Source organism: Molossus molossus, unplaced genomic scaffold (genome assembly GCF_014108415.1).
Source record: "Molossus molossus isolate mMolMol1 unplaced genomic scaffold, mMolMol1.p scaffold_m16_p_24, whole genome shotgun sequence".
In the NCBI taxonomy this organism is placed as follows: domain Eukaryota; kingdom Metazoa; phylum Chordata; class Mammalia; order Chiroptera; family Molossidae; genus Molossus; species Molossus molossus.
In genome coordinates, this window is record NW_023425360.1 from 2946374 (window position 1) to 2970696 (window position 24323).

Consider the following 24323-nt stretch of genomic DNA (forward strand, 5'->3'; position numbering starts at 1 on the left):
GGCCCGACCTCTGAGTCTCAATCCGCCTCTCTACTATGACAATGCCAGAATCTCCCTCGAAGGGTCACTGTGAAGATTGAGTGACAGACCCAAAATGCAAGGACAAGGCCCAACATTATGATCTGTCATCAGGGAGCCAGGTCAGGGGGAGTGGCCTCCAGACGGCTTACCTCCTGCCCACCTCGCCCACGGGGCGCTGATCCTTGGCCCATGTCAAGACTGAGTCACTAAGAATGTTGAAAAACTGGCACCAGAGCTTCAGGCTGCCCGAGGCGTCGGGAAACTGCTCCACCCGAATCTTTCGAATCACCTGTGGGGCTGGGAACAGGGGCCCAGGTAAGAGGACTGAGCCCCTCCGCTTCATCTGTGCCCTCTCTGGCCCTGCCCCTGCTTCCCTGGGTGTCCCTGGTAGAACAGGCTGAGAGAAAACAGGATTCGAGGCTCCACACAAACTCCCTCCTTCCCGGCCCCCCGCTGTGCTCTGCTTGTGTCTCTGAAGGGTCTGCCCGACCACCAAAGCATCCATGCTCGCTGGAGAGAGCCCACTACCATACCCCTTCCCGGCCGGGAGAGCCTGCCAGCGGAGGGCAGAGACAGCAGTCAAGAGAGGAACCTCCGTCTGCAGTCCAGGCCCCTAACTCTGGGAACCTACATTTGAACCCTGTCCCTACCATTCTGTGCTCGTGGGACAAGTCTGCGAAGAGGGCATTATGGCGATGATGATGAAAGAGGTATGATGCTGTGGAAGCCAATCCCTGTGCTAAGTACTTGATGTATTCGCTCTTATTTACCCCTCGCCGTGTTACAAGGTTGGTACTGATACCAATTCCAAGTGGCAGAGCCGGGGCAGGGAGGCCAGCCGTCCCGATTCCAAACCTGTGGGGTCATGATGTACGGATACCTCTGGGAGGTCCTCTGTGAATCCCTAGTCGACATGTGCCACCCCAGCAGCTGCAGCCATGTCCTCTGCGGGGCAGCCCTCTCGGGGAAGCGGGGCCCCGTCCCCAGGACCGCTCACCTTTCAGCAGGTCTTTGGCTTTCCTCGGCTTGGCCAGAGGTTCCTGCTTGTCTTCATCCTGGGCCAGCTCGGCATCCAGGGCACTGGGCTTGGGGCCGGCGCCCAGGTCTCCTGCTGCCTGGTCCTCCTCTGCCCGTGGCACCTCCAGCAGGCCTGCCTTTCGGGCCTGCGTAGGGGAGCGTTTCTCCCGCCCGGGGGTCCCCGGGGACCCAGGCGACAGGCCCTTTCTGGGTCCCCGGGGGGAAACTGTGGGGCTCTCCCTTTCTTCAGGCTTGGTTGCCTCCCCCTCCCCTGCTGCTCTGACCCTTGGGAGAAACCTCTTCCTCCGGGCCCCCAGAGCCAGTTCCTCAGGGGTGGCCGCGGGGAGACCCGGTGGCACCTCCTGTGGGAGCCCCTCCTCTTGGAAGGGTTCCGGGGCTCTGCTCTCTGCCGAGAGAAGACCCTGCCCACCTGTCTCTCCCAGAAGACCCCCCAAGCTGCTCTCCTGGGGGGTTCCCAGGAGGCCAGGCCTCTCAAGGGGAACCTCTCCCTCACCCTTACTAGATCCTTCCGAGGTTAGCCCAGGGCCCTCCTCCTCACCCACCACGATGGCAGGGACAGCGAGGGGGCTGGGGCCGGGGCTCCGGGCAGCAGCCAGGGCCTGCTGGCCAGCCTGCACCTCCTGGTCCAGGAGGCCAGTGATGCGGCGGGAGGTGCAGGGGCTGAGCAGCAGGGTCTGTGCGCTCTGCACCAGATGGTTGTTCTCCACACGCTCCAGGATGCGCCGCGACGTCTGTGGACTCAGACCAGCCACTTCCACCGCGGGGGCCAGCGGGGGCGAGGGTGCCAGACCCCTGAGGGCAGCTCCCCCCTGGGACTCTGTGCCCCCTCCACCTGTCTCTGTGCTGGATAGCTTCAGCAGCAGAAGCAAGTAGTTCTTCAGGGAGTCTATGAGGCTAGGGTCACAGCGCTGGGTGCTTGAGGGCTTCCCTTCCTCATCCGACATCCTGGTGCAGGTCCCCTCGCTGCTGGCTGCCATGGCTTCTGGTGGGTGTCTCTGGGCGGTGGTCCCCAGCCCCATGTGCAGTGACGGCGAAGAACTGAGCAAGGCCTGGTCCCCAGAGGGCAAGAAGGCAACTGTACTCATGTGCTGAGAACTGGGGGTGCTGGGCAGCCCCTGCTGTGAGCTATCAGTCGGACCGGTGTCCACAGGAGAAGGCAGAGTGGGCACCTGCAGGCTCAGGCCAGCAGGAGGACAGCCGCCCAGATCCACAGACAACACTTTCCCCGTCTGCTCCTCCTTGGAGCGCTGGAACAGGCTATCCCCTGGCTTGTCCTTGACCGGGCCTGACCACTCTGGCACCCAACATCTCTCTCCTCCCATCTGCTCCAAGCTACCCTCAGGAAGCTGCTGTGCTGGGAACATGAGGTCCCCCGTCAGGGGACCCAGCACAGTCTCCTCTTGGTTACCAGAAGCTGTTTCTGCTGCCTCCCCGGATCTGAGCATGAGGCCAGGTTTCTCTGGGACAGAGGACCTTTCTGGGGTCTGCTCAAAGCGCCCCATACTCTGAGAACTGGGACCCTCTGCAGGGGAGGGTGCAGGGGCTCTCAACTGTGGGCTGAGGCTGGTCACTGACTTCTCTGGCTGAACTTTAAGGGCTATGGGTACTCTCCCCTCTGACTGTGCCCCCCTGTCTTTCTGTATCCTTCTGTCTCCCTGTGACTTCTCACCTACCTGTGTCTTTCTGTCTTCCTGTGTCCTTTCTACTTGGGTCCCTGCCCTTCCCTGGGACTCTGTCACAATGTCCACCTTCGTCTTCCTGTCTGCCTGTATTCCTTTAGTATTCCTCGGGGTTGTCTGTGTTCCGTCGTCCTGTGTCCTCCTATCCACCTGCATCTTCCCATCTGCCTCTGCATTCTTGCCTCCACGTCTCTGATCAGCATCTGTTCTACTTTCCTGGGTTTCTGTATCCATGGGCTCAACGACGCCCTGACTTCTGAGGGTCCTGCCACCAGCAGAGGCTATACCAGCACTGCTGTTGGCTGGTACGGTAGAAGCCATGATCACCTGGGTCTCCGGGACCTGAGAACACATGGGCAAAAGCAAGAGCTTAACTCACGGACCTCAGAATCGATCTCCAATCTGGCAGCCCAGCCTCCTCTGACCTTCTCCACAGCTGCCTTCATGAGAATCCTGTCACCTGGTTCCCAGGACCCCAAGGGGGTTGGGAGGCAAAGGACATGTGCCAAAGTGCCAAAGCTGCCCACCCCGATCTCTGATCTCAGAATCTAGATCAGGGAATACCCAGCATCTAGGTCTAGTTCCGTCCTTCTCAGCTCTCCCTGAAGAAGTCCTGCCTTTCCTGAAAGACCCTTCTCATGTGTTATCCCACCAGCCCCTGGCCATTTGAAGGAGAGCTGTCTCCCCACCGCTTCTGAGCAATCCACCTGTCCCTCTCTTGTGGCACCCAAGGCCCTGGACAGAATTATTAGGGGTGAAGTGGGGATATTTAGAGCCAGGTGTGTCTAGCTCCAAATCCCATGTTCTTTGCTGTTTTACTCTAATGCCACCCATTTAAATGATAACGGACTTACTGTCTAAACATAGTAGTATAAGACAGCAATTTGACTCTTCCTGGATGTCATCAAAACCAACCAAGTAAATAATAAAAAATAAATAAAAATTCAAAATAAAGCAAACTCTGCTGTTACTGAAACTGGAGGCAAATAAAACTCACAGTCTCAAAAAAGTGGGCCACGGTTGTCTAAAGCAGACAGGTGCAACATTGGGGGGCTGAGCTGGAACAAAAGCTGGGGGGGGGGATAAACAGTGAAACAGCTCAGCAGGCGAGTAATGAAACTGGTGAGCAGGTCTCAGAATTTTCCAGCAAAAGGGTTACTGTGCATAAAGGACTTATCCTAGGGGGATAAGCCCCAAAACTCGACCTGCAAAAGCTGCAGCATCCTGGAGGGCGTCAAGCAGAAGACATATCAGGGAGGGGTCCAAGGAAGTAGGGAAAGAAAAGGGGAACATCCCACTGATCGCAGATCTCAAAAAACACCATAGAAACCTCCCGAAAATCGCCCTGGCCAGTTTGGCTCAGCGGTTAAAGCGTCGGCCTGCAGTCCGGAGAGACCCGGGTTCGGTTCCCGCTAAGGGCACGTACTTCGGTTGCAGTTTGTCCCCGGCCCTGGTTGGTCGTGCGGGTGGCAGCCACTCGATGTGTCCCTTCACGTCGATGTTTCTCTCTCTCTCTCTCTCTCTCTCTTCCTCTCTCTCCCTCCCACTCTATCTGTACAAAAAATGGAAAAATATCCTCGGGTGAGGATAAAAAAAAAAAAAAGAAACCTCCCAAAAATTGCTAAGCTAAGAAAATTATTTTGAACATACAAGGAGTTAAGGAATATTGCTCCCATATGCCCTGCTTGAGGCAACTTCTAGAAAACAAACTTCAGTCAACTAAAGGTGATTAGGGAAACCACTGGCAAAGAACGGATGCTAAGCATTAAATACATCACAGTAGAACCAAGACTAAGACCACAGGAGCTCAGACTGGCATATCAGAACGTCAACGTTTTACGTCCTGACAATGCAGAAACTATCCAACTAGCATGAAAGGGGAAAGGGGAAGAAGGTGGTGAGTGATGTAGATCTTTGACTGTATCACCTATACAAGCCAGGAACCAAAGACGTTACTCAAAGCTGAAAAACCAGGTAATAGAAATACAGGGTATTTAACTAATACAAAAAAAAAAATTACTCCGGAATAAAACTTTGGGCTAACAGCAGATAGAAAAGAGAAAAAAGGTGGGGAGGAAGTGGAAACTATCATTACTCGTTATAAAAAATTAAAAGACACTGAACAGATAAAATAATGAATGATATTATATAAAATTTAAATTATAAATTACTATACGCAAATACTTCTAAGTATCAGAAGAACCACACACACAACCAAAGCAAACAGATCATAGAATTACTTTTTAAAAGATATAATTAAAATATATCTCAATTAATTAGGAAATTTAAAGTTACTTTATTGAATATGGAATTTTGAATGAATGATATGAGTAGGGAAAAATAGAAGCGTTTGGTGAATATCCAGAGCCATCAAATGTTAAGTCCAACTGACTTAAGAATTTTAATAAAAACACTCTTCCAACTTCTCTTACAACCAGTAAGATATTAACAGACAAAAACACCTTGGAGTCAACAAATAGCAATCAGTAATATATCAGAACCTTCTTTTAATTTCCGATTTTCTCGGATTTGGAAATATTAATATGGACATGAAATCTATGACTTTGCACACAAGGCTCCTGAAAACAGAACTTTTGACTACAGCTCTCTCCACGTCCCTCACCCCAGCCAGATCAGTGCCTGAATGCTACTACTGAACCCACTTCCTCAGTATCTCAACATCTGTTCCTCTCTCTGTCTCCTCTACCAACTACCTAACCCAAGCTGCTGACCATCCTTTCTGGTCTGGACCACTGCAAAGCCTCCTGATTGGAAGCAGGGCTCTCTACTCATTGCCTCTGCGTATCCACACCGCAGCCCAAGGGATCTATCCAAAACACAAATCTGATTGGGACACTCCTCTGCTTAAAGAAAAAAAACAAAGCCCTAGTAGCTTAGCATTACTTATAGGACGAAACATAAAAACCTTAGCCTAAAAAAGCGAAAAGTTTCAGAATACTCTCTGTGGGCCGGGGGAAAGGGAAGCAGGCATCGGCACAGCCTCTGAGCACAGCATGGGGCATTATCAAAAATAGTAAAACTAAAAATACTTCTCCTCTTTGACCAATGATTCCCTTCCTAGGAATTTATCCTATAGATATGCTGTCATGTGCAAATGTACTTATATACAAGGATCGTCTTACAGCATAGTTTGTTTACAATAGCAAAAGACTAGAAATTGCCTAAATTCCATCAACAGAGGACTGATCCAATGAATTACGGTACAACCCCATTCCAAATAAATAAAAGAAATATACAAATAAAAAAGCAAGGTACGAGATAGAAAGTGTCATATGCCACCTTTATGTGGAAAATACACAGACACAGACACATATTTGTAAATGCACAGAAAATAGCTCTGGAAGGATGCACAAGATACCAGTTATGGAGACTGACTTCAGGTGGGGGTAGGGAAGGTGGGAAATTTTAATATTCTCTAAAATCTTTTATATTTTTTTTAGTTTTATACCACATGCATATGACACATACTCAATGAAATTCAATAAAAAATGAAAATAGCCCTGGCCTGGTGGCTCAGTTGGTTGGAGCATCGTTCCATATGCCAAAAGGTTACGGGTTCTATTCCTGGTCAGGGCACATACCAAGATAGTGGGTTCCGTCCTCAGTTGGGACATGTATGGGAGGTAACTGATCGATGTTTCTCACTCACATCAGTGTTTCTCTCTCTCAAATCAATAAAAAAAACCAACCACATATCCTTGGGTGAGGATTTTTTAAAAACGAAAATAAATAAGTAAATAAATCCTTCTATGATCAATGAGCCCTGTCCTTGAGCAAGGGTCCCAAATCTGTCTCTCCAGGTTCACCTCTTGGGTCCCTCCACCCAACACTAACGTGCTGTACTACTGTGCTATTTTATAACCACGTTGTTCTTTTCTCTACTGGACATTCTCGCCCTTCTCCTTGCCCACCTGGAGGACTATCTCACTTCCTTGAAGACCGCATTCCGGTTCTTTTCTTCTGTGAAGACTTATAAGTTTACTCCTGTACTCCCCCCCAAAAGTGATAGCGGCTTCCTACCCTATGCACCTGTGGCCAGTGTACCTAATTCTATCATGATACCTTCACTCTTTGTGGCAGGGATCTGTTTCTCTTTTTTATTTCTTTTTTTGTTTGTTTGTTTATTGATTTTTAGAGAGAAAGGAAGGGAGAGGGAGAGAGAGATAGAATCATCGATGAGAGAGAACATCGATTGGCTGCCTCCTGCGTGCCCCCCACTGGGAATTTGGCCCACAACCTGGGCATGTGCCCTGACCAGGAATCGAACCCGCGACCTCTTGGCGCATGGGTGGACGCTCAACCACTGAGCCACTCTGAGCAGTTGTTTGTTTCAAGCATGAGTCACCTGCTCATCTGTGAACTCTTCCCCCCTCTGAAGAGGGTCCAGCACAGGCCCAGGGTTAGAGCTGGTGTTCAATAACTATGTGGTATGTGACTGATTGGATACGTTCTGTACTTCTACAACCGCTGACCTCTCTAACGCTGTGTGTGTGTGCGTGTGCGTGTGCGTCCACATCGGGAACTGTGTGGAGATATGAGGAGGAATGTCATGTATTTCTTAAAAATAAAAATGTGTGAGCTGAGGTGAACCTAGTTGGCTTTCTGTGAACTTCTTCATTACCAAGAATATATCAGAAGATGTAAATTGCCATCCTGTCTTTCTGTCTTCCTCATAAGTTCTCGGCGATTAAGAACCTGGTCTGATTCACCTTGCATGCTTCACAGGCCTAAGCACATGAAAGGTGCCCAGGAATGAATCACCGAAGGCCAAGCACCGTGGCTTATAAACCTCTAAGGGGGCATGGCGCTGCAGTGCTTGCTTTGGTGCGGAGGGAACAAACCAGGAGCTTACCAGGGATGCAGCAAGGCAGAGTCAAAGACCTGGAATCTCCTTCCCCTGCACCCCAGACCCAGAGCTTAATACCGAGGCTTCATTATCCTTAAATGTTTGGTAGAATATTCCAGTGAAACCGTCTAGCCCCAAAGATTATTTTTTTAAAGATTTTCAATTACAAATTCAATTTCTTTAACGGTCACAGGATTCTTTAAATCATCGTTGCATTTCTGTATGAGTTTTGGTAGTTTGTGGATTTTAAAGAATCGGTCTATTTCCTCCAAGTTGCATTTATGTGCATAATTTTTCACAGTCCTCCTTTATTATCTTTTCCATGCAGGATCTCCAATGATACCCCCTTTCATTTCTTTTTTTAAGCTTTATTGTGATATCATTGACAAAACAGTATATAAAGTGTACAATATGAGGCTTTGCTATACCTATATACTGTGAAATTATCCCTACAACCAAGTCCTTTTCTCATTCTTGATACTGATCATTTGTCCTCTCATTTTTTTGTTCGTGAGTCTTGCGTGAGGTTTATCAATACGACTGATCTTTTCAAATAACCAGGTTTTAGCTTAATCTACTTTTCCATAGATTTTCTGTTTTCAATACCATTGTTTTTGGCTCTTTTCTTTATTATTTCCTTCCTTCTTCTTGCACTGGGTTTATTTTGCTCTACCTTAGGTTATTGATTTCAGACCTTTCTTCTTTTCTAATATTAACATTTAATGCTATAAAATTTTCTCAAAGCAACTGACTTAGCAGCATCTAAACTTTTATGCTTTTTATGTTGCATTTTCACTTCCATTCAGTTCAAAATATTTTCCAATCCCTTAAGACTTTCCTCTTTGACTCATAAAAGTGTGTCATTTAATTTAAAAGTGTTTGAAGACTTTCCTACTATCTTTCTGTCATTGATTTCTAGCTTAATTCCATTTTGGTCAGAGAACATACTTTGTTGATTTCAATTATTTTTTATTGGTTAAGGTTTGTTTATGGCCCTGAATAGATCTATGTTGGGGAATATTCTGTTTGTTTTATATGTATTTTAAAAGTATGAGTGTTCTGTTGTTGTTACATGGAGTATTCTATGTGTTTATTTAATCCATTTGGTTGATAATGTTTAGTTCTTTTCTATCCCTACTGATTTTCTGTCTGCTATTTCAATTGATTACTGAGAGAAAACTGCTGAAAATCTCCAACTATAATTATTGATTGGTCTGTTTCTCTTTTCAGTTGTGACAGTTTTTGCTTTATGTATTTTGAAGCTCTGTTGGTAGGGGCAAACACATTTTTATTATGTTCTAGGTCAATTATTTTATTATTTATTTTCTATTTGTTCCCTCTGTCTTCCTTCCTGTTTCCTCTTTCCTGTTTTCTTTTAGAGTATTTGATCTTTTTTTTTTAGTATTCCACTTTAATTTCTATTTTGTGATTTTTACTATATTTTTTTATATAGCACTTTCATTATTGATTTGGGCTTATGCAATATATACTTAACTTTCTGCCATCTATTTCGAGTTAATATTTTACCATTTCAAGTGAAATGTAATATTCTCACCACCATATAGATCCCTTTACCTACTTCCTCTTTATATTGTAGTTTTCTCATATGGTACATTTACCCAGATGTTTCCCATGTTCTGTTGCCTTTCCTTCACTCCTGATACTATGTTCCCTTCTGTTATCATCATATTCTTTCTGCAAAAGAGACATACTTTAGCAATTCTTTTAGAAAATGTGTGCTAGCAATGTATTCTCTTAGTTTTTCTTTATCTGGGAATGTCTTTATTTCACCTTTAATACTGAAAGATAAGTTTGCTAAATGTACAATTATAGATTGAAATGTCTTTTCTTTCAGCTTTTAAAATTTTAATTCCACTTCCTTTTGATCTCCATTGTTTCTGATGAGAAATCTGCATCATCACTTTTGAATCATTTCCCTATTAATAACACATTGTTTTTCTCTGCTCCTTTCAAGATTTTGTTGTTATTTTTAGTTCTCAGCAGTTTATGATATTTCTTGGCATGAAATGTTGTGGGTGTATCTTGTTTGGGGTTTGCCGAACTTCTTGATCTACAGATTTGTGTCTTTTGCCAAATGTGGGGCGTTTCCAGCTATTATTTCTTCATCTATGTATTTTTTTCCTGCACTACACTCTTTCTTCTTTTTTTCAGTCTCCAATGACACTGATGTTAGATGCTCTGATATTGCACTACAGGTCCCCGAGGCTCTGTTCATTTTTTTTCCTACCTTATTTTCTCTCTGCTATTCAGATTGAATCATTTCTAACTTCAACTTCACTGACTTTCCTTCATCTTCATTCTGCTATTGTGCCCAACCAGCAAATCTTTTCGTTTCAGTTCTTATATTTTTAAGTTCTAAAATTAACTTTTGGTTCTTTTTACCTTGCATTTCTTTTCTGAGACTCTCAGTCTTTCCATTTATTTCCATGATTCCCAGAGTGTTCAGTCTTACTTGTCATATTGTATGATGACTACTTTAAAGTCAGGTAATTGCTACATCTCTCCCATCTGGGCAGTGGCATTTTTTTGGGGGGGTACTTTCAGTTAGATTACAGTGCCCCCTCTTTGTAATTTGAGAGAGAGAAAGAGAGAGGAAGGGAGAAAGGAGAGAGAGAGATCAATCAGTTGCCTCCGGTTTGCGCCCCAACCAGGGATCAAACCCACAACCTAGGTATGTGCCCTGACTGAGAATCCAACCCGTAACCTTTATGGTGTACAGCACGATGGTCTAACCAACTGAGCCACCCAGCTGGGGCAACAATGGCATTCTTTAACTGTCTTTTCCCATGTAAGTTGAGATTTTCCCATTTTTCTTATGCCAAGTCATTTTTATTGTAGCCTGAACATTTTTAACATTACGAGTCTCTGGTTCTGGTATAAATTATATGGAGAATGCTAATATTTTTGTCTTAGCAACACTCTACTTGCTTGTGTTCAGGCTGCTCTGCGGCTGTAGATGCCGTATCAGCTCTGTTTTCAAAGCCTTCGCTGTGCTCCCAGACCTGTCCTGAGTGTGTGCCATCCAGTGGCCAGTCTTGGACTTGAATAATGGTCTCAGTTCTATTCTCAACATTTTTGAGATGCTGTTCAGAACCAGATCCATACATGAAAAGCTTGGGAATAAACCCAGGAATGTATAAACAGCTTTTGGAGTCATTTCCCCAAACTTCTCCCTCTCCATGATCTCCCTGTACTTTCTTGGTCCTTCTGGCCACATAGCTGGGTCTTCCTTTACCCCTCTCGGTCACATACTTTCATACATGAGCCAGTGCCCTGGGCCAAGGCAGACATCCAGGAGGGGAAAAAAAAGCAGTATCTTACACTTTATGGTTTCTTAGGACCATAACTCCTCTGAAGGAGGGCAAATTTTCCCTCTCTTAAAAGTGTAGACGCCTCCCCTACCACTGCTACTACTACCAGGAGATCCGTTTCCTAGTCCTAGCCTGATCTAGAGGGCTTCTCCTGAAGCTTTCTATGTCTAAGCTGACATTTACTTCTGAGTTTTTAATTACATTAAGCCCAGAAAGTACTAGATTTTTTTTTTTAAATCTTCACCCGAGGATATTTTTCTATTTATCTTCAGATAGAGTGTGAGGGAGAGAAAGAGAAATATTGACGTGAGAGGGACACATCCACTGGTTGCCTCCCACACAACCCTGACCAAGGCCAGGGATGAACTGCAACCTAGGTATGTGCCCTTGGCCAGAATCGAACCCGCAACTCAATGGTCCACAGGCTGACACCCTACCACTGAGCCAAAACAACCAGGACAATACTAAATTTTTGGGGTTTTTTTAATAAAGGTAAAATGTGCCCTGGCCAGTGTGGCTCAGTTGGTTGGGCATCGTCCAATGCACCAAAATGTTGCCAGTTCTATTCCCAGGCAGGGCATATGCTTGTAGTATGGGCTCAGTCCCCAGTAAGGGGTGTGCAGGTGGCAGTTGATTAATGTTTCGCTCTCATATCAATGGTTTTCTTTCTCTCTCTCCCCTTTCCTCTCTCTCTAAAAATCAATTTCTTAAAATAAATCTTAAATAAATAAATAAGTATGCACTGCCAGTTTAGTAGTACTTTGAATTTTGGTCTCCTTTTCCAATCTGACTGTTACTATTTGCTTATCAAAGTCATCAAATAACTACACCATCCATTTTGCCCATACCCTCTGCACTTATGGTCTGGTGTAAGTCTAGTCCCCTTGATTCACTGGATAATTCTTTTTTTTTAATATTTAAATTTTTTCTTGCCTTTATTGATTTTAGAGAGATAGGAAATGAGAGGGAGAGAGATATAGAAACATTGTTGAGAGAGAACATCGACTGGCTGCCTCCTGCATGCCTCCCACTGGGGATCGGGCTCACAACCTGGGCATGTGTCCTGATTGGGAAGCGAACCGGCGACCTCGTGGTGCATGGGTCAATGCTCAACCACTGAGCCACACCGGCTGGACTCATTGGATAATTCTTTAAGGCAAGGATCATGTCTCTCCTCAAGCTCCACTCCTTCAAATGTTCTCAGAAAATACTTATATTCACTATTCTCTAAAAACCAAAGAGCCCTTATTATGAGAGGGGAGCTTCCTCATCTTGGAATCATCATCCTGGGGACTTACAGGGTTTTTCAAGAAGAGATATTCTGGCTCTGGCTGGGTAGCTCAGTTGGTTAGAGCATCATCCTGATACACCAAGGTTGTGGGTTTGATCCCTGGTCAGGGCACATACAAGAATCAACCAATCCCATAGACAGAAAGGTCCCAGTTCAATTCCCCGTCAGGGCACATGCCTGGGTTGCAAGCTCGATCCTCAGCAGGGGGTGTGCAGGAGGCCGCCAATCAACGTTTCTCTCTCACATCGATGTTTCTCTCTCTCTCTCCCTAAAAATAAATAAAAACATATAGAAAAAAGAATCAACCAATGAATGCATAAATAAGTAGAAAAACAAATCAATGTTTCTCTCTCTAAAGATCAATAAATTAAAAAAATAAAATTAAAAAAAGAAGAAAGAGACACTCTGGTATGGTGCCACATGGGTAGGGTACCAAGTGGGTACTTGAACTATTGGGCAGATTACTTTGTAACTTAGATAATTGTCTAACCACGATGCTGGACACCTAAAACTAATATAAAATAATACTGAATATCAACTGTAATTGAGGAATAAACGTTTTTTAAAAAGAAGAAACACTCAGTTCTCAAGGCATTCACAGAGCTTTTCCTCACCTATACTGTCCCCTCTGAGGTAAGATGTCCCCACACACCTGTACCTCAGCTCCAGAGATCTGAGGTAGTCTCAGAGAAGGTATCATATTACAGCACTAAAAAGTGGCCTTTGAGCCCTGGCTGGTTTGGCTCAGTGGTTAGAGCGTCAGCCTGTGGACCAATGAGTCACAGGTTCGATTCCAGTTAAGGGCATGTACCTCGGTTGTGGTTTGTCCCCAGCCCTGGGCGGTTTGTGCGGGAGGCAACCAGTCGATGTGTCTCTATCATATTGATGTTTCTCTCTGTCTCTCTCTCCCTCCCTCCCACTCTATTGAATGATAAATAGAAAAATACCCTTGGGTGAGGAATTAAAATTTTTTTTAAAAAAAGAAGCCTTTGAGGACCTTGATGGCAGTTCCCATTCACCGAGCACCTTTAGGCAAGGTTGCTTCTGCCCCTGGAGAGAGTTGTCTGAACAGCATGGCTGGGCTAAGGGGAGGGTCTCTGACATTCTTAACAAGACAAGAATGTTAAAGGAAAAAAATTCCAGATTAATTTGAAAATCAAATGAAGTCATTCAAACAATAGAAATTATTTTAAAATGTAGATTAATATTTAACTAACCTTCAAATAGGGAAGGAAAGCATAAACACTAGGGAAGAAATGGTTAAAATATGCATACTGTGGCATCGTACACAACCACTGAAAATGAAGTTTTTCAAATAATTTTTAGGAACCATGAGAAAATGCTCGTGAAATAATGAGAAGCAGAGCACCACACCCAAAATAACAGCACAAATTAAATTTAAAAACTAATAAACTACATATGCAAAGAGACTGGGAGATACACCAAAATGTCTCTGTATGGTAGAATTATAGGTAAATTTTTAGGGTTTTGCCCATGTTTTCTACTATGACGATGTGTTTTTTTCGTAATCCGAAAAATAAGGTGTTTTTAATAAAGAGTTGGTATTGTGAAAATATGAAAAACCAGTCAAATTCAGCCACTAAAAAGCAACAGCTTCAAAATATACACAGATGTTGAATATATTTCACATGTACAGTTCACAATTTTTTTTTTTTTTAAATCCTCACCGGAGGACATTTTTTATTTTGTTGAGATAGAGTGGAAGGAAGAGAGAGAGAGAGAGAGAGAGAGAGAGAGAGAGAGAGAAACATCGACGTGAAAGGGACACATCGAGTGGCTGCCACCTGCACGACCAACCAGGGCCGGGGACAAACTGCAACCGAGGTACATGCCCTTAGCGGGAACCGAACCCGGGTCTCTCCGGACCGCTGGCCGAGGATCTAACCACTGAGCCAAACCGGCCAGGGCAATTTTTAAGTATAAAAATAATAATAAAAGCTACACATGCTTTTCGCAGGAATAGCAGGAACAGTAGAAATACCACAACCAGCCTCTCCCATGCCCACCTAGCCCGAGCCCTCTCCTGTCACCTTTGAGGGTCAAGAAGGATCCTGACTACAGTGTTCCCCACCCCTGCGAGTGGAGAAGCCAGATTCACTCCCAGACTTGGCCACCAGCCTGGTCACTTTCCAAATGAGCTCCTTAAGGGCCCATGAGGGCCATCCCTACCGTAAGGCCCTGCTGCCCAGCCTGTGGGCTATCAAGAACATGAAGCAACCCCATCTGAGTCACTAGAACTCCCCAAACCAGCTGCTAAAATTTCCTGAGACCCAGCATGAGGGTCATACACAGATTCCAGAGACTCTGGTCTGAGGTTCACCCCACTCCGGTGCCCTCTGAACCACTATCTACACGGACTAACCTCAGCAACCACTGAAATAAAACCATTTCCCTTGGTCACCCTTGAAACTGACCTCGCCCTCCTTCCCCCGTGAACAGTTCTCTCCATGGGAAAGGCAGCCCCTTGCTGCTCTCCTTGAAACAGCCCTTTTCCCGTGCCCTCCCTAAGGTGCTCTAGCAGCTTGTCCTTCACGTGATTGCCTCACAGTTCCAAGAAGACATCTGTCCTCTGTGTGACCCCTATGAAGCACTGCTTTTAGCTGCTCCTCCTGTTTTCCTGGGGCCTGGGTTCCTGCTCCCTCCATCCCAAGGAACAGTTTCATCTTAGTTCCCGCCAAAATGCTGTCTCCATTGAGGGTTGCCAGATTTAACAAAAAGAATCACAGGACACCTGATTAAATCTGAATTTCAGATAAACCACCGATAATTTCTCAGTATCCGTATATCCCATCTCTCTTATCCACCCCACTCCCACTCTTGAAATGCTTTTTCCTTCTGCCACTCATAAGAAAGACTGTCTTCTTTCTGCCCCACTATAAAACACTCTGTCTCCCTAAATGCCTATGAAATGCTGCCTGCCCTCTGCCCCCTGAAACGTGAAACAGTGATCAAACCGGACACACTCTTTCCCTCTGTTCATCTTCTCAATCCTGTCTCCCCCCGCCCCCCATCAACCTCCTTAATGCTGTCGTCCTTCTGCCTTTCTTTGAAGAGTAGACTCTCAACCTCTAACATCACCTTTTCTCTGTTGGCTTCCTGATCCCCAGAAAACCATGACCCTCCTGTTCCCAGAAAAAAACAGCCTACCTCTGTCTCCCACCCCAGTACTATCTTATACCTACTGCCATTTATTTAGTCCTTAATATGCACCAAGCCCTGTGGTAAGCACTTTGATTCTTGCATCAGCCCTAGGAAGTAGGTTTTATTCTTCTTCTGATTTTACAACTTGCCTGCGCTCACACGTCAGATTTGCATACAGGTGCACCTGACACCAAAATCTTAGATAAAAACCCACGTTAAACCAGAATTTCCTGCACATCTGATATTTTTTTAATCTTCTAAGGAGCATCCAGGTCGAGACCCACGGCACACGACGGCACCTTCCTGCTCTCGTCTTTGTCATGAAACTGTTGCCCTAGGAAAGCCCACAGCAAACTGTCCACTGGCTTTTTCCTCAACGAAGAATATCGTCTTGCTCCACCTCCCTCTGGGGCACAGGCTCCTTGGCTGTGAACCCCCACACCGTAAGAGGAGAGGGACCCAGTCGGGCTGCATTGCCCACATGCCTGGCACCTAGAGATTGGCTGAGGCAAGGGCCAGGCCTGTGGTCCCTGCTGTCGGCTGGCACTCCATCCCTATCCCACCACACCCCTTCTATAAATATCCCACTGCTCACTGGCTGCTGAACTGTTGCAGCAAGAGTTTCCATGAAGTCAGTTTCCTACAGCGACCCCCCCAGGCGCCCAGCACCCACACCTACCTCTCCTGGAGTCCTGCGGCCTGCCTGCCCCTGCAAGGGGCTGTCCCGCATGCCGTGTCTCTGCCGGGCAGGGGGCGTCGGCACCTGGGCAGAAGCCTGAGGTGGAGCCTTTCCTAAGCTCTGGGCTCCGGGTTCCGGAGCTTGACTCAGGGAAGAATCAGGCTTGCTGCTGGAGGGCTCTCCTTTGGGCTTCGGAGGAGCAAATCTCTTCCTGTTGAAAGGCCTGGTTGGCTGAGCAGCTGAGGGCATGGGCTGGCCCGGGGCAGTAGGCCCCCTCTCGCCTTTTGCCTCGCTGGGCACCTTCCCTGAGGGCGTCTCTCCAGGTTCCCTGCCACTTTGCATGTGGTACCCCTCGTCCCCCTGAGGCCTGACGGCCTGGGTGCTCTCCAGATACATGTCCTTCAGGGAGAAGTATACTTCCTGGTCTGGGCCTGGGGCAGGGGCTGGGGCCTTCTGGGCCTGGTCTGAAGAGCCTATAGCGGAGGCTGGCTTCCGGATACTATCTGCTCCCGATGACCCGGGCCCCTGTGCAGCCCCCCCTCTGCGCCAGGCCTGAACCTGCTCTGCGGCCATGGGCCCCTGTGTCCCACAGGGGTCGGGCTTGTCTGAACTGGGGACACAGTTTTCAGAATAGTGGCCTTGAGCTGCCTCGTCTAGCTCTGGCTTCCGCGGGCCTGGCTTCGGTTCCTCGTCTTTCTTTTTCTTCTTGGCCCCACACTCTTTCTGGGGAGCTCTCGGAGGCCTCAGCTCCATGGCCTCACAGATATACGTCAAGAGGCCGTGATCTCCGTCCTCCCCATTCTCGGGGGCAGCATCCCCATTGGTGGTCACCTCTCCAGGGGCGAAGCTGTTGATCAGGCCTAAACCCGGGTGCTGACTAGACTCAGTCTCCCCTTCCTGCCACGCGGCCGAGGTCCTGTCCTCAGCCTCCCTGGTGGGGGCCACGGACACTGGCCGCTCAGCCCCGCTCAGCCGCCGCTTGCGCTGGAAGCGGTCTGGACTGAGCTTGCGCAGCGTGTCGGCCTCCCCGGCCGCCTCCTTCCCGTGCTTCCAGCTCTGCTCGATCTCGCGCATCTTTGCCGCCGCCTTGCACTTCAGCTTGGCAAACCAGCGCTGGTGGATCTTGTACTCGGTCATGGTGCCCACCTCCAGGACCCCTGAACAGGACACGATGCCCTTGGTGTTCCGGGCAGAGGCCTGGTAGATGGCGGCATCTTCTTCTTGACACCTGGAGGCAACAGCATTGAGATGCCAACTCTCCCCTCCTGGGAGGCAAGAGGCCCCCGCTCCCCACAGCCAGAGCCTCTCAGGGTTGAACGAGCTGCCTCAGTCCCCACAAGTCCTGCCCTGAGAGCCACGCCCAGCTCGGACACTACCACGTCCGTTACAGCTGAGGAAACTGAGGCCAGCAAGAGGGTGGAAGCTGATCAAGATCACGCTGTTCCGGGGGGATTAGACTTGGGGCACAGGAGAGCTTTCTTCAGAAGCAGGTGACCCACACGGCCCCTTATGAATGATGACACAGGAGCTTTTTTTGGCAGCAGACCTCATGGAAAATGTTTCCATGGGTCAGGACCTCCTCTGGTTGCACTCAGCTCTCTGGCTGTCACAAATACTCCCACCCTGGCCTTAGGAGATCCCAGACACTGGCAGGCAGACACAGCTCACCAGGTGGTTCCACTCAGCAACGGAACCCCACCCCTGCCCCTAGCTCTGCCTAGGCATCTTCATCCAGCTGACTCTGTTGCTGAGGGCTTGGGCCAAAGAACCCCCAGAAAGACAGAGAGAGCAGAGCAGGCCCCTCTCCCTTACCTGTAGAGCTGCAGTGTGTGGCGGTTGCCCTGATGCGTGATCTCATATTTTGGCAAGCCACAGTAGCGGTCCAGCTCTGTGTCATCCTTGTACCAGGTCACCTCTGGCTCTGGGTATCCTAAGAAAGAAGCAAGAGATTGGGTCCCAAGAGAGTAAGAGGAGAGAACAGGATGCCATGCCCCCCCCCCCCAAATCACCTAAAGAGACTGGACTGGACCACCTGCCCCAGGCTTGCTGAAAGAATAGGGCTATCGCCCTGACCGGTTTGGCTCAGCGGTTGGAGCGTCGGCCTGTGGTCCAGAGAGACCCGGGTTCGGTTCCCGCTAAGGGCATGTACCTCGGTTGCAGTTTGTCCCCGGCCCTGGTTGGTCGTGTGGGTGGCAGCCACTCGATGTGTTCCTTCACGTCGATGTTTCTCTCTCTTTCTTCCTCTCTCTCCCTCCCGCTCTATCTGAATAAAAAATTGAAAAATGTCCTCGGGTGAGGATAAAAAAAAAAGAACAGGACTATTACATGGTCCAGCTTCTTGTTAGAAGCTAGACCCTGTCAAAGATGAAGACTGCCCTCTTCAGCAGCTGGAAAGCAAATATGAAAGAGAAACTTTCCAGCTTCTTGGTAAGAAGAGATGCAAGAAGTTTCTAGAAAGCGTTGGCTGGTAGTAATAAAGCTTCCCTCCTTCAGTGGCCTGTTCACATCCTCCACTGTAATGAGAGCTCTGACCTCAGAGGTCTCCCCAACACTTCAACACCAACGCCACTACCAAGAGCCCTCCTCCTTTCATTCCAGGTTCCTGAGCTATTCTTTGATGATACAGCTAAAACATCCATCCATCCGTCCATCCATCCATCCTTCCTTCCATCCATCCATCCATCCATCCATCCACCAACCCACATATTCTCTGCTGACTGAAAAGTCTTCCCAGCCTGTCCTCTCTGGGGGCTTCCAGCTCAACCCACAAGGAGTGGTTCCAACTATTAGAGTCACATGTTCCTGCCTCCCTGGCCATAGAGCTGATTGGCCCAGTAATAGGCACCCAATCTGCTAATATAATCCAAATCATTGACCTAGGATTGGGGAATTAGGACCAAGAGACAGACTACCTTTGTTGTCTGGAAATATAATTCCAAAGGGTTACATCCATGTTCTGCCACATGCACTAAGAAGCAAATAAAGCCGGTCTGTAACAAGATGGAAAAGTGAAGTTGATGTTCAGGATAGAGTAAGAGCTTGGAGCCAGAGAGAGTCCCGACATCCTCCCAAATACTGGCTCCCCATTCCTTGCCTGGACACAGACACACTCTTATCAATTTCATAAAAAGCCTATCTAGCCTTACCAATGAATTTGGTTAACTGCAATTTATTTGAAACATTTATTAGAAATTTAAGATCTACAGCCCCTCAAATATATATATATAGTGATGACTACCAAGCAAGGGTCATGAAAACAGAGAAGCTTACAGACAGAGTCTCTGCTCTCAGGGAACCTACTGCACAGCAAAAAAAAAAAGGTAAGACAGGTCCCTACACAAGGTAGGAGCACCTGCATCTGTGCATCCCTGCTCTATCCTTCCTACTGTCTATGGATAAACTGCCCGCACGCCTAGCTAAAGCCACCCACGCTGGACCCCACCTCCTCTTGTCTCATCAGAGACACCTCTCCAACACTTGTTCCTGTTCTCTCCTCCATCGCCAAACTTTCCCTCTGTTATATCATTGCCATCAGCACACGAGCCTGCTATACTATTCCCCTTCTTTAAAAAGCACTATTGCGTCAAGCAATGACACGGCAAGGGGTCAGCGTTTAATTGCGTCAAAAAGCACTGCATTGGACCCCAACCCTCTTCTAGCTCCTGCTCCTATTTCTCTGTTCTGTCCTTTACAAGAGAAACTTACAACGACTTGTCCGTACCCACTGTCTTCAGTTCCTCTCCTGCAATCAGGCTGTTGTACCCACCACTGCACCAGAACTGCTCTCGTCCAGGTCACCTGTGACCCAACAGGTGCCAAATCCACTGCTAATTCTTTTGCCTTTTGTATCCAATCTATCAGCATTGATCCTCACCCTTCCTGGAACCTTCTTCTCACTTGTTCCTGGGTACCACTCCTGTTGGGGGCTCTTCCTGCTTCACTGACCGCTTTTCCTAATCTCTTTCATCCTCACCACCTAGCCCTGTAAGTTGAGATGTCCCAGGCCTCGGAGCCATTTTCCATTCTTTCCCCATATAACCTGGCGGGATCTAATCCCATCCTGCAGCCTTTAAATGTATATAAGCTCATGACCCCCAGATTTACCAGACCTCTTCTGAACTCCTGGTTCCTGTTCCCGACTGCAGACCTGATATCCAGTTGGAGGTCTAACAGGTTCTGAAGTTAACGTGGCCCCAAACCAAGCTCCGTCGTCTCTCTCCCAAGCCAGTTCCCACACAGCTCAGTAAATGGCAACTTCATCAGGACTTTGATGCAGGCCCCAAACCTGGAGGTAACCCTTTATTCCTTCCTTTGCTCCTGTCTTTTCCATCAGACAATCCTAAGGGCCCTCCCTTCAGAATATCAGAATCGCTCACCCCCGGACATTGCCACCACCAGTCGGTTCCGTCACCATCATCGCACACCTTGGCTTCCGCAATAACCTCCTTCCTGGTCTCACCGCTCATACCCGGGCCTCAGCACGAGAGCCAGCAGGAGCCTTTTTAAATGAAGTCAGATCGTGGCACGCCTCTGCGCAAGACACCCCAATAGCTCCCGCTTCATTAAGGCCTCTCGATCTGGGGGCCCCATTAGCACCCTGGCATCACCTCCTCAGAGAAGCCTCTCTCCCTGCCCTTCTTAATCCCCTTACCATTTATCTTTCTTCCCAGACTGCATGGCCCCCTGACATACGGAACACGGTGAGTTTGTTTGTTTATGTCCATCTCCCCCACTGACCGTGGAAGTACCAGCTGCATGACTTACCTGTGTTATCCCCTGTTGTCGCTAATTTCCAGAATAGCGCCTGGTATGGAATCACGCTCGTTCAGTACTGATAGATGAATGAATGGAGCAATGCACTACGTGCTCAGGGTGCAGAGAAAGAGCAAGCACCCCCGGCTGGGCAATCGGGAGAGGCTTTGTGGCAGGAGTGGTTTTTGAACTGGCCTTGAAGGGTGGGCCAGAAAATGTGGGTCCCGTGCCTGCACTTCCCCTTCATAGCGCTGTCACTATTTCCTTGTCTGCCTCCCCTTCTTGACTTATGTCCTATGTGGGCAGGAATCACGTCTTCCTTACTGCTACCTCCTCACCACCTATGTCAGCTCCTGGGCACATAGAACTTACGTAATGAAACTTGCTGCATAAGTGAGCATATAAGTAAGGGGATGAGTGAGCAACAAACCAGAGGTGACGGGAAGGGCATGCCTGACAAAGGGACACAACAACAGTGGAGGGGGGGGTGGAAAGCACAGGGCACCCTGGGAAACTGTGCACAGAAGCAGGGAGCAAGGGAGGCAAGGCCGCAGCCCAGTCGGCCAGGAACAAACTCTGGGCAGCCCTGACTGTAAAGTGAACCACATGTTTCCACTGTGAGCTAAAGCCCCTGGTTACATCACTGTGTATAGGGCCAGGACCAGCACAGGTGCCCTCACCATCCTGTGGGATGATCTCATCCCTACGAGGGCCCGGCTCAGAGCCTCTCTGCCCCATGACCTGCCCAGTAGGGCCTCAGCATCCAGGGCATCTGAGTCCAGCCAGGCTGGAGCGAAGGAGCAGGGATGGGGAAAGAAAGAGGACACTGAATGAACCCCCAGCCTCAAGGCTAGGGCCGAAGCCCCCATGCCACCCACTGGTGTCTCTTCAGCAGTGGGGGCCAATCTTACAACTTAGGGCTCCGTGGTGACCATGGATTTTAGAAAGAACTTCGAGAGAAAACATTGCTTTGTCCCCTGGATAATATGAACTGTATCCTAAAACACACCAAAGCAGGAGAGGTCCTTCACTCTCTGCTGCACACACGTGCATGCCCCGGTGTGTGTCCACAGGCAGGCGTGCACACGCACACTGGGCCCCGGCCAGGACAGCCCACAGAGGCAACGGAGCCTGTGGCCTTCTCTCTTCCTGTCACACCCTGTGACCTCTGCTTCCCAGCCAGCAGGCCTGAGTCGGGAACCCAGCTTGGAACTTACAGCCTCATCCCAATCATTCCCAGTTTGGAGAAGCTCAGATTCAAGAGAAGAGTCTTGTTAACGTTTACTGATGAATTTACTATGTGCCAAACGCTGAACTGAACATTTTTCATGTATTATCTTATCTAATCCTCACCAAAAATCCTGTGAAGAATGTTATTAATTCCCAATTTGAGGAAGAAAAAAATCAAGGCCCATGAAATTAAAGCTCCTACTCAGTCATCCAGCTGACGAGTAGAAGAGCCAAAATTTCAAATCCCTCTCTTCTATAAAATAGACAAGACAGGTGTTTTAATCCTTATTTTATGCAAAAGAAAGATGAGGCTCCAAGAAACTAAAGAGCTCACCCAGGGTCACACAGCTGGCCCATGACAAAGCCTGGTTTCCTTTTCCCTTTTCTCATGCTTTTTCGCTGGGGATTCTGGGACCAATATGTCAGTTTCTGCACCCAGCAGTCATTAGACTTACGTCTCTAAAAAGTTTCTTCAGGAACGTGGCTCTGTCTAAAGGCTCAGTCCCTTTATCCATCTGGCCTACTGCTAGTATTTCCTCCTCCTCCTATCCCAATATAAGAGCATACACTAGCCCGCTCACACACACCCCAATACAGAATCTACAACAGTGTTGAAAGTGGGGAAGGAGGCCACCACGTTAGACAGCGATGGGCAGCCTCAAGTGGGAGAGGAGCCCTCTGGCTGAGGGGCTCCTGGGGGCAGACAGAAGCCAGGAGACCAGTCAAGGTCCACCATCTCCCAACATGTCCACTCTGAGAGAAAAGAATCTCAGGGGAGTACTTTTCCTCTCTGAGCCCCCAAAGGCGTCCCTCGAAGCTCAGCCAACACGGAACCAGCAGAGCTGCCTCTCCCTTACCTGGACTAGGTTCTGACACACCAGGAAAGCATCACCTGCTCCTGGCAGGGTACTGGAGGGGCTGATTCATCACAGCCTAGTTTCAGAAATGTTACCAGCAGGGTGAGTGGAAGAGAGGCAAGTGTGGTTACTGTCTCCACGGAGACGAGCCAGGATCACCACACCAGTCTCGCACGGAGACCGGTCTCAGCCATACGCTCATCCACCTTTCCAGACTGGGGAGGGCCAATTTCTTTTTTCAACTAAATTTATTGAAAAAATAAATTCAGCCCTGGCCGGTTTGGCTCAGCGGTTAGAGCGTCGGCCTGCGGTCCTGAGAGACCCGGGTTCGGTTCCCGCTAAGGGCATGTACCTCGCTTGCAGTTTGTCCCCGGCCCTGGTCGGTCGTGCGGGTGGCAGCCACTCGATGTGTCCCTTTCACGTCGATGTTTCTCTCTCTCTCTCTGTTCCTCTCTCTCCCTCCCACTCTATCTGAACAAAAAATGGAAAAATGTCCTCGAGTGAGGATAAAAAAAAAAGAAAAGAAAAAATAAATTCAGGTGACATTGGTTAATAAATTATATAGGTTTCAGGTGTACAATTCTAGAATACATCATCTGTATAGTGTACTGTTCCCACCACCCCAAGTCAAGTCTCCTTCCATCACCAAGTCTTATTTACAGTGTACTAGGGTGATCACAGAGAACTCTTTCCTAATCTCTTGCATAAAACTCAGGTAAACTGAGATTTTTTTTTTTTTTTTTTTTTTTTTTTTTTATGTGTGTGGAGGTGAGGAGGGGGACAAGGGAACAGGCACAACAATGGACAAAAATATGGAGGATAGAGATAGCTGGAGCCCTGGAATTTTAGAACCTTGTTGACAGTGTTGTAGATCTCAGCATGGTAAAGGCTCCGACACAGAAGACCCTGGCCCTGGCTGGTCGTCATGAGACACGAGTGTCATGGCAACCGGGGGGAGAAAAGTCTGCTCCTTTGGGCTGGGCTTGAAACAGGGGAAAACGTACTCACATGATGACATTGGAAGTGTTTGATAAAAGAGCCCGAGATTCTGTAAGTCAGACTCATGTCGGCTTCTCCACGTTGCTCTCAGAGCCCATGGCTACAAAGGACGGAAGTTTAAAAAGAGAAAAAGAAGAGCCATTGCTGAGACCTACACCTCTCAAGTGGCCTGAGGCTGCCACAGCAGGTGCTGCTGCCAAGGCACCGAAGCTGCAGCTGCCATGAACAGGCAACATGGAAAGCAGAAAAGGTACAGATTTTGCTCACATTATGGTCATTGGGCCAATATGTACTGAGCACCTCCTTTGTACCTGCTTCCAAGAGGTACAGTGTGTCAGATGTGTGCTCTAACCTCGCAGATCTCAGTCTTGTGGGAGAGAGAGATGTATAAACAAACTGTGCACCCAGCCAGTGTG

General features: G+C 48.0%; 1 protein-coding gene across 1 annotated transcript in view; it reads right to left on the bottom strand.

Annotated features, from left to right (window-relative positions):
• Nucleotides 1-24323, bottom strand: part of ALPK3 (alpha kinase 3) — a 46695-nt gene that overhangs the window by 8158 nt on the left and 14214 nt on the right. The window contains exons 4-7 of the mRNA XM_036278040.1: nt 17882-17999; nt 16070-17297; nt 1019-3080; nt 171-318 (exon numbers count right to left, since the gene is read on the bottom strand). Of these exons, the coding sequence (XP_036133933.1) occupies nt 171-318; nt 1019-3080; nt 16070-17297; nt 17882-17999 (3556 nt within the window). The remainder of the gene's footprint in view (nt 1-170; nt 319-1018; nt 3081-16069; nt 17298-17881; nt 18000-24323) is intronic.